At 32.3% G+C, this 17265-nt stretch overlaps 3 protein-coding genes across 3 annotated transcripts; all 3 read right to left on the bottom strand.

Annotated features, from left to right (window-relative positions):
• Positions 1–46: 46 nt before the first annotated feature.
• LOC130797968 (11-beta-hydroxysteroid dehydrogenase A-like) lies at positions 47–4176 on the bottom strand. The gene is made up of 6 exons (XM_057660776.1): positions 3876–4176; positions 3543–3735; positions 1820–1905; positions 1559–1690; positions 710–871; positions 47–583 (listed from the first exon to the last, which is right to left on the bottom strand). Exons 1-6 carry the CDS (start codon positions 4056–4058, stop codon positions 293–295), a joined length of 1047 nt encoding a protein of 348 aa, XP_057516759.1. The 5' UTR covers positions 4059–4176; the 3' UTR covers positions 47–292.
• Positions 4177–5307: 1131 nt separating this feature from the next.
• On the bottom strand, positions 5308–10387 carry LOC130798780 (11-beta-hydroxysteroid dehydrogenase A-like). The gene is made up of 7 exons (XM_057661876.1): positions 10376–10387; positions 10126–10326; positions 7728–7920; positions 6573–6658; positions 6357–6488; positions 6103–6267; positions 5308–5678 (listed from the first exon to the last, which is right to left on the bottom strand). Exons 1-7 carry the CDS (start codon positions 10385–10387, stop codon positions 5409–5411), a joined length of 1059 nt encoding a protein of 352 aa, XP_057517859.1. The 3' UTR covers positions 5308–5408.
• Positions 10388–15446: 5059 nt separating this feature from the next.
• Positions 15447–16317, bottom strand: LOC130798198 (uncharacterized). The gene has a single exon (XM_057661088.1). It carries the CDS (start codon positions 16183–16185, stop codon positions 15583–15585), a length of 603 nt encoding a protein of 200 aa, XP_057517071.1. The 5' UTR covers positions 16186–16317; the 3' UTR covers positions 15447–15582.
• Between the last annotated feature and the right edge of the window lie 948 nt (positions 16318–17265).

Genomic DNA, 17265 nt, shown 5'->3' with positions numbered 1-17265 from the left:
CATGGAAAACTTAATGTTGCAAATTTAATAAAACAAAAAAAAAACATACAAAAAGATTTTACTACATTCATAAAAAACACCGTGTCAAGATTATACTAAATACACACATCAACTTTTAAGTGAAACAGGAATTCATAAAACTCAAACTTAACTCACAAATATTGCCATATACTAAAATTTATTTATCTATTGAATATCCGCACTCACATCTCTTAAGATGGTTTTATTTATACATTTGATGAAGCACGTAAAACTTATTAATACATTAGATGTTGACCTAAGTGAGGGATTTTTACTCGGTTTTGACATCAAGGGACTGGATTCCAGGAGGGTATAACATGGCTTTTGCCCCCGGAAAGTCCACAATATGCTTCCCAATAGCGCCTCTTGGTGTATTGTCTGTGCTCGTAAGAAACAGCAAGCGGTACGTCCACTCTAACACCTCCGGGCACAACATATCCAAAAAGTAGGTCACTTTAAACCATGATGGTATTGTCACATGCCTATCCCCACGGCACACACTGTGTATGATGGACTTTGCTGTCCCTTCGATTGTTCCTACTGGAATTACATTCACTTGCACCTACATATTTGCAATATGTATAATCCATCATTAGAGTTCAATCACACCCTTACATATATAGTACTAAAACACAATCAAAATCAAAAACTTATGTTATATGCTCAAAAATTCCAGAAGATAACTTACATCTCTTAATTCCTGATCCACTTTCATGCCTTCCTCAGTCCAAACCTTGCCCTTGGTAAACTCCGACTCTATCACACCAGGTGTTACGATGGTTATTTTGACATCGGAACCTAGTTCAACCCTGAGTGTCTCGTAGAAAGCTGACACTGCTGCCTTACTTGCCTGCAGCATCCTCAAAATCAGAGTTATTGATAACAACTGAAGCATCAGATTAAAATGCAAACATAACAACAAAACTCTTCATATTTTTAGCTGATGTGAAAGTATACCACCACATAGAGGATCTCCATCCGAGCCTGCCTAGCTGACAAATCTTCATGGGCTTGTGTGGACAAGCTCACGATCACCGGTGGGCTCGTGTATACAAACCCGTGAGCAACAGGAGAGTTGACTACCACAAACTTGGTGAAGTGAGTTGTACCCCACCTAGCTTACATACTAGTCTTAACACCTCACTAAATTACCGATGTGGATCACATGTGGGCATTTCCTTTAACACAAGGACATGTTTCAAGTTATATGATTAAAAACCCTATTAATATTATAGTGATAATAAATAACACTGAATAATGAGATCTAAGTAGATCAAAGTATAGTGTTCGACCCACCCTATACTAGTGTCATGGATTTGCCTTTGATACAACATGTCATTAGCCTAATGCTGGTGGCTCCAACCTATGAAGAATATAAAGGATTCAATTGTAGGCAATCGCAATCTTATCCTTATAAGGAAGAGTTTGTTTCTAACTGAAGCATAATAATATAGGAAACTTCATCTTCACATACATAAGGTGCATAAATGATTGAGCACACGACCTAATGGATGAAATATGACTATTAAAAACATACATTGTAGAAGCTCTCTCTAGGTAAGGGTATCCATGATGCTGAAGACGACATGACAACAATCTTTCCTCGCGTGTTTCTGAGGTGCGGAATAGCAAACCGAGTTGTATATACAGAACCCCAGAAATTAATATCCTGCACCATTACAACACATTCATTTCATTTGGCAAGGAATTAAATTAAACTACGCTAAAAACGTTAAAATCAGGTTTGGAGAAGGTTAAATGGCCTAATTTGGTATCAAGAACATCAAATTTAACTTACCATAACCGGTCTCATTTTAGTGACGTCTTCTAAATCATCAAATTGACCAACCCCAACAATGCCAGCATTATTGACTAAATGATCCACTGCATATAACAAGAGTATAAATGTACGTTATCTTTAAATGACACTTAATCTAATTTTTAGGTAAGCATTGCATAAATACGAACCTAAATAACACTGTCAGCTGCTTAACTGTTGGTATTGGTTTTAAATGATGAGAATGATGATAAAAATTTTATGCAGTTCAGCTAAATACTTGGTAAGATTATGCAGTAATCATTTTTTTCCCCTATTCTCGTTAGTGGTAAATGAAACAGCATATTCTTCAGTCACTGCTACATTATGTTTAAGCAAGGTTGTTAGGATCGAGATTCTACGTAGGATCGTTGAGGGGTAGGATCGAAATCGTGTGATCCTACAAATATACAAATATGCATTAATATGCTTTAGATAACTGATTTCAATTATATTTGTTCTTTCTTTAAGTTTTTAAGGTTTAAATTAAAACTTATTTGACTTCATTTATTAAGTTTTGTAAAAGAATACCTTTAATAATCATTTTTCAAATGCGAATCAAGAAAAACTTGAAATATTGATATAATTGTTTATATATATATATATATATATATATATATATATATATATATATATATATATATATATATATATATATATATATATATAAAGTAAAATCTGAATTATATGAAATTTTTTACCATTGAAACTACCCTTGTAGGATCGGATCATAAGATCGTTGGATAGTAGAATCGTGTTACGATCTTGGAGCTATGTAGGATCGTACGATTCTACGAACATTAAGATTCTACATACGATCCAAATTGGTCGCCTAATTTGGAATCGTAGAATCGTTGATCAGGATTGATTCTGATAACCATGTGTTTAAGGAAAATTATCAACGGTACCCCTAAATTTTTGCGATTTATCAACGGTATCCCTGATTTTTTCAATTATCCATAACCTTTTCTAATTTTTTCCGTCCAAAATCATTAATTTTTTTTTCTTTTATTTTCCAATTTAAAACATTAAAAAAATAAAATAAAAAAAAAGTTAATGGTTTTGAACATTTTGGACAGAAAAAATTAGAAAAGGTCACGGTTCTTAATAAGACGAAGATACCATTGATAATTAAAAAAACTTAAGAAAACTTAAGAGTACCAATGATAAAGTGCAAAACTTAAGAGATGATTTTCCTATGTTTGAAAAGCCCTCACAAGCCACAATAGACCATGATGGATCTGAAAATAAGACTATCATTACTCATTACTCCCTCCGTCCTCATAATACTTGATAAAATATATATACAGATATTGTTAGATTCATCTTAATATATACTTTTTTTTATTACATATTTTTTAATGATTTTTTATAATATGTTAAATAAAGATATTAAAATTTAAAATTTACTTTTATAATTGTGAAAAAAACAAAAAGCAAATGAGCAGGGAGTAATATATATCATCACTATGTTTAAATAGGAGGAAATGGAGGAAAATAAAGGGGGAGAAATGTACTTTTGGATAACCATAGCAAATATACAGGGGAAAGGAGGGAAATAGAGGAAAGAAAGTTGAAACGGTAATAATCAATGTCCATAGTGTGAAATGGTAGCATTATCCTTATCATTTAATACCAATAATAATCAATGTCCAAGCAGTAGATAGTTAAGGTAGTAATTAATAAGGAAACCATTCCAGCTTACATTGTCCATAGTGTGATATGGTAGCATTCACGAGCCGCTGACAATCTTCAATTTTAGCAACATCAGCAGGCACCACAATTGCATCCGGTGAGCCTAACTCGAGACATAAATCCCCGACTTCTCGTAGGCTTCCCTCTCTTCTAGCTGACAGCACTAAACATGCTCCTCTTTTTGCATATTCATATGCTAGATGCTGCATCAATATTCACTCAAATTCATCAGCTAAAGACCAAATTATAATATCTAATTCAACTTCATTCCTCCTATGAATTTGCTACTCCGAACCTAATTACGTACAAAATGAATAGAAATTAGAAAAAAAAAAAAGGAAACCTCGCCAATGCCGGAGGAAGCGCCGGTGATGAGGACTACTTTTCCGGCGACATTTTCGAGGAAGAACGAAGAGAAGATGGAGATTATTAGTTTGATAAACAGAAATGGGGGCAACAAAAAACACATTGCTGCAAAAGTGAAGGGAAATGCCGTAAAATTGAGGAAAGTGTTAACCATATCCATTTTACAACTCAGAAAAACGGCGTATAAAACTGAGAAGAGGAGAAACAAATGAAGAACGAAGAAGAAAGGCTGGTATTTAAATTTATGATAAAGCGGTGGAGTGATACGATGTTGGCTGCTGGCGCCATTGCATGGACTTCAAAGGACACGTTCTCCACCAACTTCTATATATCTATCTATCGCACCAATCTGTAATTTCACTATGTACAATTTCATCCCACAATATTAGACAAACACTTTTTTTTTTAATAGTATAATTTAACTTTTGATTAATTATAAATAATTTTAATTTAAGGTTACTTATCCAAAAATAATATTATACAAATGATAATTGGGTTATATTTGTTAATTACTATAAAGAACAAATCAAAAATAATAAAAATTATAAATTAAAATAAAAAAAATTACTTGATTTCTATTTTAGATTTTTTAAAGTTTTTATTTTTTTTGTAATTTAATTTTATAATTCTTTTTATTTTTCTATACAAAATGTCTTTTTGTATAGATAAAAGGTTACCTTAGAGCATTTTTAACAAGCACCTCTCATACTTTGAATTATTTATTTTTAATCAAAAATTGAGATTATGGTAAGAAAATTAGTAAAAGATCGAATTATTCTGGGTAATTTTTCTTTCTTTTTACCTTGACATGTCAAAATCTAATCCTACTTAAAATTACTTAAAAATTCGATTAATGGCTTTATAACCTGAAAATTTTAACTTATATTACAAAATATCGGAAGAAACTAACTTAAGTTTAATTGTTTGATTTACTTTTAGTAACACGTCATCCTTTTTAGTTGAGACCTATTATATTTCTATTCATTTTATATTTTGAGGCAATATTTTCTTATTGTAACCTTAAAATAGTTTTATTGGTCCTTTTTTATAAGAAATATTTTCTTTAAAATAATAAAATTATTAATTTTAATCATGATCAACACAACATCCCGCACAAAGTCAGGGTTCAAAGAGAGATAAGGGACATTAAGGGTTCAAACAATGGTCTAAAACTAAAAGTACTGAAATCTAAAATAGTGAATTATTAAAAATATTGAATTGCATATATAATAAGGGTTCGAACACTAAGGTCCGTCCGAGGTTAGGAGCAAAGTCGAAAGACGTAAAATACGAGTCTAGAAATGAAAAATATTCCGACTGTATAGTATGGAATTAGAAGTATCCAAATTGAGAGCCTTTTGGATATTGAGTAGAAAATTCAAAGGGACGGAGCCATGAAGGGAGTATACAACTAAAACACTTGATAATAGATATTGTTTATATGTAAAGAAAACATATCCCTAAAATCTTGTCTCATATATATTACATATGAACTTGTTATGGTCATGGATTATTGGATTGAAGGTGGGTACAAGGTTTTTTGAAGTCCAGTGAGATCTAGGATTTTCTTACTAAGTGCTTCCGTTGGTGGCGTCTCAGGTCCGGTTACAAGCAGAATGCGGTTGCACCACTCGATTGCCTCAGGTACAAATATTTTCCATAGGATTGTTGCCCTCAACCATGATGGCACTGTCAAATACTTGGCACCACAGCAAGCACTATCCACAGTGTCCTTTGCACATTTCTCCACTGGCTGTACTGGGACTACACTTACTTCTACCTGCCATCATGTAGCTTCCAAACTAAATTCAATGCTTTATGTATTAGGGTGTTTGGTTCATGGCTTTTTGCTTAGCTTTTTGGTTGGCATTTGGCTTGTCGGTTGGTCAAACAACAAAAAAAGTTGGCTTTTGGCTTATTAACCCACATTTTCTCTAATAAACAGCCAACAACTAATACCTAAATTTACCAAACATCTTCATAATCAGCTGGCTTTTTCAGCTAGCTTAAAAGCCAACAAAAATAACCACCATTTCTAGCTGGTCAAATAAGCCAACTAAAATACCAACAACAAACAACCAATTGCCAAACATATTTACCCCCATTTTAAAATATGTGACATGTTCATTTTGAAAAGCATGTGTGTGGAACCAATTCGATTTCATTCTTCAGTGTTTTATGTTAAGCAAGTAGAAGTAACTTACATCTCTTATCTCTTGATCCAATACCATTTTGCCTTCTTTTGAAAGGAACTTTCCTTTGGTCAATTCTGATTCAGTTAGCCCTGGTGTTACTATTGTGATCCCGATGTCTCTTCCAAGCTCGACCCTCAGTGTCTCGAAAAAGATCACTAGTGCTGCTTTACTTGCCTGTAATTGCCATAGTTGACAAGTAAGATGGAGAAACGGCGAGTCAGAAATAATATAGATCAGACTATGAAGCAAGATGGACAATTTACGGAGTAGAAAGCAAGTCGTGGTACAGGTAACCATGATGCAGCAGAGGCAATGACTATTATTTTGCCCATGCTTTTTCTGAGATGTGGGACTGCAAAGTGGGTGCTGTAAACTGAGCCCCAGAAGTTAGTTTCCTGAAAAAGATGGAAACTTATTCAACTAAATGTAATGTTAACTTAAGACTGAAAAGTAAAAAAGTAGTGTTGAATGAGATTTACCATCACTGGTGCAGCATTGGTTACAGGAGTGAATTCTTCAAGCATGCATATTGTGGCAATTCCAGCATTGCAAACCAAATGGTCCACTATTGTTGCAGGTGGGTTCATCCATGCAACAGAGTTATTAAATAAAGATTTCCTATTTGTTCTAGAATGGATCGTATTTTTCGAACCTACTAGCTCATTAGAAAATCAAACATCCATTGTCCGGTCCCAAACTCCCAAATCTTTTAAATTGATTTCATGTTTATAAATAGCTTTAGCTTTTGGATGAGTTTGGGTCCTTGACAAAATATTAGAAGACAAAATGACAAAAAAAATCTCATTCACCCTTCGTTATTTCAAGTGGAATATTTAACGCTAGGTATGAAAAGACCATATCCATGTTTTAAACTACTGTTGTCCTCTTAGATTACCTTTTGGTGTTCTTGCCATCTTGCTTCTCTCGTTTCTTTTATTATTAGTTTTTTGTTTTCTTCTATTTGGTAGTTGGTTCTACTTATTTATTTTATTTATATGCATTTATTTCTCGAGCCAGGGGACTCCTTTAGCCGCGCTCTCCTTTATGAGTATGAGTTGCCATCGTCCTTCCCTCCCCAGACCCTGTCCATAGTTTTTCTATGAGCGGGATACACTGGTAGGATAATGATAATGATATGAAAAGAGCATGTGCTGCATCAACACTTCTAACCTAAAGGACTCTCGTGTGAAGGGGCGCGTAATAGTATATATAACATATCTTGGACCCTTAACCATTATCTTAAGTTTTTGGTTGAATTGGTTCCTTAACACATATATATGGTCCAATGTAAATTATAATATTTATTCTCCTCGGCCTTCTTCTATCTATTTTGCAAGAAAAATTGATAGTTGAGAATGATTTCTACATCTCTATGTATTAAGATTTATTTTATTGGAACACCAGTAGTGGGGTTCAATTTAATGTTCCAATTACAAAGTTATATTGTTTTCTAAGTTTTAAAAAATACTGATTTAAGCAAAACTTGAACTTAAAAAGAATAAAGGTTTCTGCAAATGCTCTTAAAGCCCTCACATTTGGAAATTAGACTTTTAGGAGTTTTGTTAGTAATCAAACCAAGTAAAACTATATGGATAAGATGTGTAAAGCTTAACGTGTATGTATAGCACACTTACGTCTGCCAAAATGATTCACTGTTTCGGTGGTAAAATGCCGACAATCCTCCACTTTGCTAACATCAGCAGGGATGACAATGACATCAGGTGCGCCAAGCTGATTACAGATATCAGCTACATTTTGGAGAAGATGTTTCCTTCTGGCAACAAGGGCCAAACGGGCTCCTCTCCTGGCATACTCGTATGCAATATGCTTCAAAGAGCAAAACAAGCCATATGATCTGTTTTGTGAACGACAAATAAGAGAAAAACCATCTCATAACAACTTTGTCAATTACCTCTTCAAGTAGTTTATAGGAGTATAAAGATACATGTTCACTATGATAACCTACAGCTAAATAATGATCTCACCCTTAAAAACGTAATTGTTGTTCCTGAATTCAAACGTATTGTCTTGTCTGTCAATAAACTAGCCACAAGAACAAATATAAGGCGAATTTCTATGCTAATTACTGTTTCGCAATGAGCAATGCTAATCACAAACTTCTGGGTGTGGGAGTGCCTAAAAATGGCTTATACTACCTAATGCACACTAATGCTAACAGTGTGATGTGTTAACTATGAAGGAAAAGTCAAGTGCAAACCTGAATTTCATAAGCAGCAAGAATTTGAGTGTGGAGCAGGGTTGTGTGATGGCCAGTGTCAAATAGACAAATACTCACATGATGTGTTGACTTATGCATATGTCCCATGGCGACGAAACTCACAAAGAGCCCTTCCCCATCAGCTCATCTTAAGCCCAACAACGCTTTGAATTACTTCACATTAACATATGGGGGCCGTATAGAGTTCAAACCAGATGCAAACACATATTCTTTGTCACAGTTGTAGATGATCACACCAAGACAACTTGGGTCATTTTTTTGGCAAATAGATCGGAAGCCCTTAACACCTTCATAAACTTGACCACTACTCAATTTGACAAAAAGGTGAAGATTTTTAAGATTTTATAATGCTCCAGAATTTGATCACTTGGCAATGTAGAGCATTGTATGATAAAGTAGGTATATTGCGTCAAACCTCATGTGTTGAGGGGAACAGCAAAATGCCAGGGTGGAAAGAAAACATAAAAACATCCTTGAGATGTAAAGAAGTTTGGGGTTTTAGTCGGGTTTACCTAAATGCTACTGGGGAGAACAGATCCAGAAAAAAAATGATGTCAATAATTAAATAAAAATTACAATCAGAATTAAATAAGTTTACGCAAATGCCCAACACAAATAGCCACGCTGCGTTTTCATATTTTGGAAGCGAACATCATTCCAACAAATTGGAGGTATTATTAGTTGGGTAATAAAAATGAAAATTTTAAAAAAATATATCTGAAACGGCGACGCGCAAGTAATGGGTTTCAAACCCAGGTCTTTCCTGGGAAATAATAGCACTAACCATCTCACTTAGGATATATTTAAGTATACTATTTGATTTTATTTTGTTTAAAGTGATGTCAATTGAACGTGGATTGCCTCTCTGTTTTCCTCCTTTGGTTTGCACTTTGCACAGATCCATCTCTTAAAATTCTATCACCCTCCTCGTTCCTCATCTGATATCCAGATACAACCACCTTCAGCTCCTACTTGGTAAGATTCATCTGAAGAACTCTGCACGAAACGCAAACCAATATCACGCTCAGTCTCCTCAATTTGAACCACATACTTCAACTCCTCCACTAGTTCACTTGCACCTACACCTATATGTCAAGATCATCCTCCATCTTGGTTGCAAGATCAAATAACTCCCAAAACAAAACCTTGCCTCAACAAATGTCAACCCTCAATTTACCTGTTTCATAGCAACTATCACACCTGCTCAAGTTCATTCATCCTTCAAAACAGCTTAATTATAAAGATCCCAATTGGCTTAACGCCATGAGTGAAGAAATTTCAGCAATTGCAAACAAGTGGCTTTACAAGACCAAGTACTTCCAAATGGACTATTGAAAGGCACAAAATAAGATTAGTGATACTTGGCAACAAGCAAAACTCTGGTGTCTGCAGCAAAATTAAACTACAGAGTGGTCATTCTTCACAGCCCCATTTCAACTAAATTGAATAGACTTTTGAGAAAGCAATTGTAGGGTGGGGTGAAAGCTACAAAACTAGGGTTTTAGTGTTAAATTAATGACATGATCTTGATTATTTAATCTCATGTAAACACTAATCCAATTTGCTCCAATTTTTTTTTTTTTTTAATATTTCATACTATTGATTATTATTTATTATTATGATCAAACACTTACTGTGACCAACAAATTAAAACCCACTTAGTCCTAAGTTCCTAACACAAAAATGGCATCATATACAAGGAGAATGTAATTTCAATAGCAACTTAGCAAGGAAATCATACGAATTCGAAAAAAGTAAATGAATCATGAAATTGAAAAGGAGGGAAATTAAACCTCGCCAATGCCAGAGGAAGCGCCAGTGATGAGGACTACTTTTCCTGCGACATCTTCGGGTAAGAACGAAGAGAAGATGGACATTATTAACTTCACAAACACAAATGGCGGCAACAAAAAACACATTGCTATAAACGTCAAGGGAAGAGCGGTCATATTCAAGATTGTGTTTACCATTTTTATTTTTTTTGAGATATAGAACTTGTTTGGAAAAAGCGATGCTTACTGCTTACATCGACTAAGACAACACCAGATTGGCCATTTTTAAACTTAAGCTGAAGGAGTAGAAGCTGAAATGAAGGATGAGGAGGAGAAACAGAATGGAAGATGAAAGAGTTAAAGAGGAGGATGAATACAATAATGCTGATTACAATTACGATAGAGCGACTTCGTTAGCTTGTCGTATGAATATGATTGACTGCTGGCACCGTTGCATGGATTTCACAGGTGACAGGACACATACGTATCTAATGCACCGGCTCATCAATAAGTTAACAATATTTGATATGAAAAGTAAATTTTTATCACTGTGAAATGTAGGTTTTATTATATAAAATGTAGATTTTTATTATATGAAAATGTAGATTTTTGTCATATAAAATGTAGGTGTTTATCGTATCAAATGTAGGTTTTTATCATGTAATATAAAATCTAGGTTTTTATTATATGAAATATAGAGTGTGTATATATAATGTAGGCGTATATCATATTAAATTTAGTTTTTATTATATGAAATGTAAGTTTTTATCATATGAGATGTAGAGTGTATGTATATATGATTAATGTAAGTATGTATATTATCTTGAATGTAGTTTGTTGTATGTGTTTTTGTTATGTGTTGTAGGTATTTTGTAATGTGTTGTAGGTGTTTATATGTCCACTTTAATATATATAACTAATTCAAAATGTCTACATCAACTATTCAAATGCCTACTTCAGTATGAAAAAATACCTGCTAAAACTAGTTTAAATGCCTACTAAAATAGCTCAAAATACCTACTAAAAATTACAGTAGGTGTTTTTATAAAATTCGTACGCGTAGTAGGTTTTTTTTTGAATTGGGTTAGGCTTTGAAAGCTGTCTCTCTAAGAGACAATCTCTCAAAAGACCTGCTTATTATAATTATTCTTGCATTAAAGAACTTGCATTAAGTCTCACGCTACAAACAAACCCTAATTAAGTTCATCTAAGCTAAAACTACAGTGCACTTGAAATTAGGCTTCCTAGCTAGGTTGAAACAACCCAAACCAGCATAAACAATATAATGATATTGTCTACAAAGCACAGCGGAAGACTTATAGAAGTCTGGGCTGAATCCGACCTGTGGCTCGATAGCCACAACAACCAATATCAGAGTATTTAAAAACTTTACATAACTGTAATACAATTGATTACAAACTAGTTATAATCTAAGTTAATACATTATAAAATATCTAAACTTTTTTTTAATTTTTACAACACATGATTTGTTAAAATATCATTATAAGTTAACTTTCCAAAAACGATGTCCTCGCTATTGCAACACATGACACATAAAGGAGCAGCACATCCATCTGCACTAAGGTTGGCAACCTGAAAGTGGATCTATCCCCCGTAAGAGATAGGCCCCATCAAAAACTGTCAACAATTGAATTGTTAAGTAATCCAACAAACTATTACATTTATATACAAGTCATTAACAAAAATCTCCAATCAAATTCCTTGTTCACTTGGTAACCATCTATAAACATTATTTTATCCAAATTCAAACTCTTTTAAAAGACCGTTTGGTATCGACATAAATATGGCTATAAACCTTTAGTTCATAACGAATCAAAATACGGCTATAACTTTACAAGTTAATAGCGATATAATACGACAAATGAAACATATGCTTTCATTGCAAAACAAACAAAACTTTATATACCAAACATATTTATTCAAAACTCATTAAAAAAAATAATGTAATAACAGTTTAAAACGTGGGAATATAATGGACCGTCAGGAAGTAGGTTTTTATCTAAATCCTGAGAACACGGGTGATCGACATCACCGAAAATACGGCTCTTGCAAGAATGAAACGGGATCGGGGGCTCGAGACCGATCCGAATAACATTACCTATTATCAAGCTATAGGATTTACACAATAATCCGGATATAAATATCCATTGCCAATTCCCAAAAACGGACATTTTATTTTAATGTCGAACATTTCAATATAAAATGAATCAATAAATCACTTGGTTTTCTTTGAAATCCATAACCATAACTCATTTTCATAGTACAATATATTTAAAAGCTCATATTTATAAACTTGTGAACATATAAAATATAATTTTGATCAAGGACTAGAAACAAGGTGAAACAAAGTCGAAATCCAAAATTTAAAACACCAAAAATTAAATTAGAAAACTAAAGAACTTCATTGATGCATTTGAAAAAACACCTTGTGTACATCAACTTATAACGCCAAAAGATAACAATCCAAGCTCCCTTTTTCATCACTATTAATAATACTCAACAAACTCATACTATCTATAATTACCCAATAAAAAAACATAAAATAATCTTAAATACTTGATCAAAGAAATACCAATTGAAATCCTAATTTGAACAATTAACCTCATGATTGGTTATTCTCAATTTTCATGACAGTCGGTTAGTATTTTGGTCATAACTCTCTCATACGAACTCATTTGGGGGCGATTCAAGTGGCTACGCGACTCTGACTCAAGGCTCTACAATTCTTATGAAGACACTAAAAACCAGAAACAATCAGAACTAATCCCAAAAATGGCAAAACAGAAAGCTTATTGTTGATTTTTATGACAGCCTGTTAGTATTTTGGACATAACTCCCTCATACGAACTCATTTTGGGGCGATTCAAGTGCCCACACGACCGTGACTTGGAGCTCTACAAATCTTATGAAGATTCCAGAAGCTAAAAATGAACATAATAATACCGAAAATTGTAAAACAGTAAGAACCTTTTCTGATCAGAAATTTCAGAATCCATATTACATAATTTGATACTAGAAAATTAAACCTAAATAACCATTACTAATCAACATTAAACAAGAACCTAAAACTTGATAAGAAAATCAATTTGATACTAGAGAAATAATTTGATATCATAATTATATCACCCAATTAGAAAAAAAAAATTGATTAGGAAATCCCCAAATTATTTTAAAAAGAAAACCTAGCTTTGATGCTAATAGAAATTACTTTAAAACATTCAATTTATGCTTAAATAGATTAGTTTGTGAATTACCTTGGTGAGCAAAATCTTCAATCAAAATTCGAAATCCAACTTCAAACACCAAAAGAAGATTTACCAAAAAGTCTTTAATACAAAAAGGATGGACGATGGTGATGACTACTTAGATTCTTCTACCCCAACAATAACTTGGGGCAGAATAAAAAATGAAGAAGGCTGAGTTGGGCGTAGGAACTAAGGAAGAATTAAGGAAGAGATGATGAAGGCACCGTGGGTGTCAGAAGAAATAGGAAACAAAGCAGGTTTAGCAACTTAGGTGAGCCATAAGGTGCGGGTGGCAAAGTAAGAGTAATATGACTTCCTACACATATACATCAAATATGAGGTGGTTAATATTCCCTAATTTTCGTCGTATAATTTATTTTGTCCCCAAAAATAATAAATCTGATATCTAAAAATCGTAGTAAAATTTTACTTTTAAAATGACAAACTCATTTTACTTATTAAAATAGTAATTTTTAACAAAGACGTTTTTATAACTATTTCATAGTTACTCATATGTTATATACTTATATTCACCAACTTGAGTGTTAGAGATGGTTCTCTGAGTCAAATTTCGGGCATTCAAACGTATGTTACAATTTGGTCACTAAAGTGGTCTTATTGCAAGAAATTCAAAGATAGTAAAGACAAGCTGATCTTACTCAACATACTTTCTCATAATCTCATACTCCCTCCGTTTCTTTTCAAACGCCCCATTTACTTTTTGCAAGTTTATCAATGCACTAATTTAATCTTTAATATTTTAAAATATGCATAATTAAAAATTATAAAAAATAGATATTAATACACCTTATGTTAAGATGAATCAAACAACATCTCGTTTGACTATATTTTAATTCATACATTAAAAATAAATTACAAATTAAGAGTGAACAACAAAGAACAACAAATCTAACTATTACATAAGAGAGAGTATTTATAGGCAAGTAAATTAATGTCTTTGGAAGAGATAATAACTTTAAGCAAGTTGGGAAGCTAAGTCAGACTTTGTCCAATCTAACTATTACATAAGAGAGAGTATTTATAGGCAAAGAGAGGTGGACAATTTTCAATAACAAAGGACATATTTTAGACACAAAAATTTGGACGAGACGGTCTCATCTCATTATAAGATTCTGAATTTGGGTCGGTTCAATTTGTGAGTGTAATAATATTTTAAATTTTTGGGCATTTATCAATTTTGACCTTAAAGGTATTAATTTTGAAAATTATACTTTTAAGGTCAAAATTGATACTTTTAAGATCAAAATTGCAAATTGCCTAGAAAATGAAAAAAATCCTCAGGCTGTTACACACGCGAATTGGGCCGATCCAAATTGACGGTTTCATTATGAGACTATCTCGTCCAAGACCAGCTTTATTTTAGATTGATGGATAAAGTAATTCTTGAGGGACTTAAGTCTGCGTAAGGCCCGATCTGACTCGATCCATTTATATTAGAATTGGGCCCAACTTATATTCGGCCCATTGCACAGGCTTGATAATGACGTAGAAAGAGGCTACAATTAGCTAAAAAGTAGATTGTTTAATAGAGATGAAGATAATTAATGCCAAAATGTTTTGCAACTAATGGTTAAGGGTAATTTTATAATGGTTGGTTCTCAAACCCAAACATATTACAATCATGCATTCTTAAGAGTTGATTACTATTCATAATTTTGGGTCATTGACATTTATTAGTAATTGAATTTATTAAAAATAAAAAATGACTTCTACAAAAATTTATTTTTGATATAATTTATTATCCCAATGTCATTAAGTGACTTCCACTAAGATAGGCATTTGAAAGATCGGATATACACAACCTTACTTTCATTAGTATTAGCATAAAAACTTTTTTCTGATTGACCCTTAATAGCAAGCAATAATTACAATTTCACATAAATAAAAATAATTATTAAGTAACTAATCAGAATCAAAATTTTATAAATTAATATAGTTCATAATTATATATTTATTATAATGATTATCTAAACGACTTACCACTATAAATTTATTTTTTAAAAAAAACATAAGGAACCTTAATTGGTAAGGATAAGACAATCAATATTCTAGCTTTTGGTAACATAACATACTTTCATTAGCCACTTTTTAGCAGCTTTTACTATATTAATTAATCTACAAAAATACATCATATAATAAATTACAAAATATTAATTTTTTTTCAAAAAAAAACTTGTTAATTTTCTACATCTCAACAACAACTAAGTACCTCACGATCAGCTTCAAGCCTAATTTGTTTATTCACTCTAGCAATAAAATCATCTGCCCTTTTATTTAATTCTTCTGTTGATAAATTAACAATTAATTCTTCTTCATAATTATCCTCCATTATTATATTCTCCAACTCTTTCTCTTCAACTTGGCTCAATTCTTTTATCTCTTCTTCTCTACTTTCTAATTTAAGTACTACTTCTTGTTCCTCTATTTTGCAATCCATTTTTGGCAATATGTCTTCCCTTATATGTCGCTTTCGGCTTTTGACTTGCTGGATTATTGGCCGAACCATTGATGAATCTTCTGAAGTTTGAATTTTTGACTCTCCCAAGAGAAATATTACAATAAGATTCCCAAGTATGAAAATAGATGTTACATTGAAGAAAAATGATACTATTCTTGGAATATAAATATAAATGATTTTATTTATACATGAATATAAAGGAGGAAACCAAAATGGGCTTGTACAAAATATACTAAATGATAAACCTAATATGGAATAAAACAATAGGGTTTTTGTGAATTGTTGTTGTTTGTATCTTTTTAGGGCTTGAATTTTTTCTACATTGATTGAATCCATAATGTTGGGAGTATGAAGTTTTTTTTTGGTACAGCAAAGGCTGAGTGAAGGAGATGATTAGAAACGGAGAAAAAGACAGCGAAAATCAAATGAAAGATTTTACCAGGAGAAAGTGATTTAAGCTCCAATCGAGGCGATTAAACCTGAATTTTGAGTGTAAATAGTGGTACAAACTCCGACTAAGATAGTTAAATATGAATTTTAGTGTAAAAAAAGTGATACAAACTCTAACCGACACGATTAGACTTTGAATTTGAATTTGTGAGTGAAGTTTGTTAATTTGGTTAATGAGTGAAGTTGTAACATGTAAGTAATGGAAAAATGTAGGTTTTATAGTGGGAAAAAAGAAGTTTAAAAGGAATATGTTGTTATACAATCACGTTACTGTACGTGGATACTTTTAGTTTTGCTTTACTCGAAGGATAAAAAAAATGTATTTTTTATGGTAAGTGTGACTTTTTGAAAAGTAGAATAAATGGTTCATTTTTCATTCATTTATTTATTTTACTTTGCAAAAATTAATCTCTATTCTTTTTCTTTTGTGTAAAACTTTCTTTTGTACTTTTTCATGAAATAAAATAAATTTATTTACTAGTATTTTGTTGAAATTATTAATTAGATTTACACTAATCGTTGTGAGAAAAGATCTCTTTGAGTGGCGCATTAGATATATGGGTTAAATAGCCCAATTAATATAAATTAAAGAGAAAATAAAAAGCGGGCTTCTTATTTTGAAGTGAGAGACGGTCTCTCACAAGAGTAATTGTTAGATTTATATCGGTAAAAAGTTGGATTGAATTTATTTATTTTAATTATAATTATTTAGATGAAAAGAGATAATTTAGATTTTTTACATCAATAGTAAAAAAGAAGAAGAAGAAGAAAGAAGGGTGACAATGGGATGGTGGGTAGGCATGCATGGCAGAAGGAGGGTTTTTAAGCTAATCAAAGGTGAAATGGGTAGTTTGGGTGATTGGATTAGTCATGAGTGTTAGTCAAAGGTAATTAAATTAGGTCAAAGGTCATTTAAAATACTAGTGAACATAATCCGGAGACATGATTACAATAGTTGTCTTTTTT

Source organism: Amaranthus tricolor, chromosome 13, assembly GCF_026212465.1.
Source record: "Amaranthus tricolor cultivar Red isolate AtriRed21 chromosome 13, ASM2621246v1, whole genome shotgun sequence".
Taxonomy (NCBI): Eukaryota; Viridiplantae; Streptophyta; class Magnoliopsida; order Caryophyllales; family Amaranthaceae; genus Amaranthus; species Amaranthus tricolor.
This window is presented reverse-complemented; position numbering and strand designations above follow the sequence as displayed.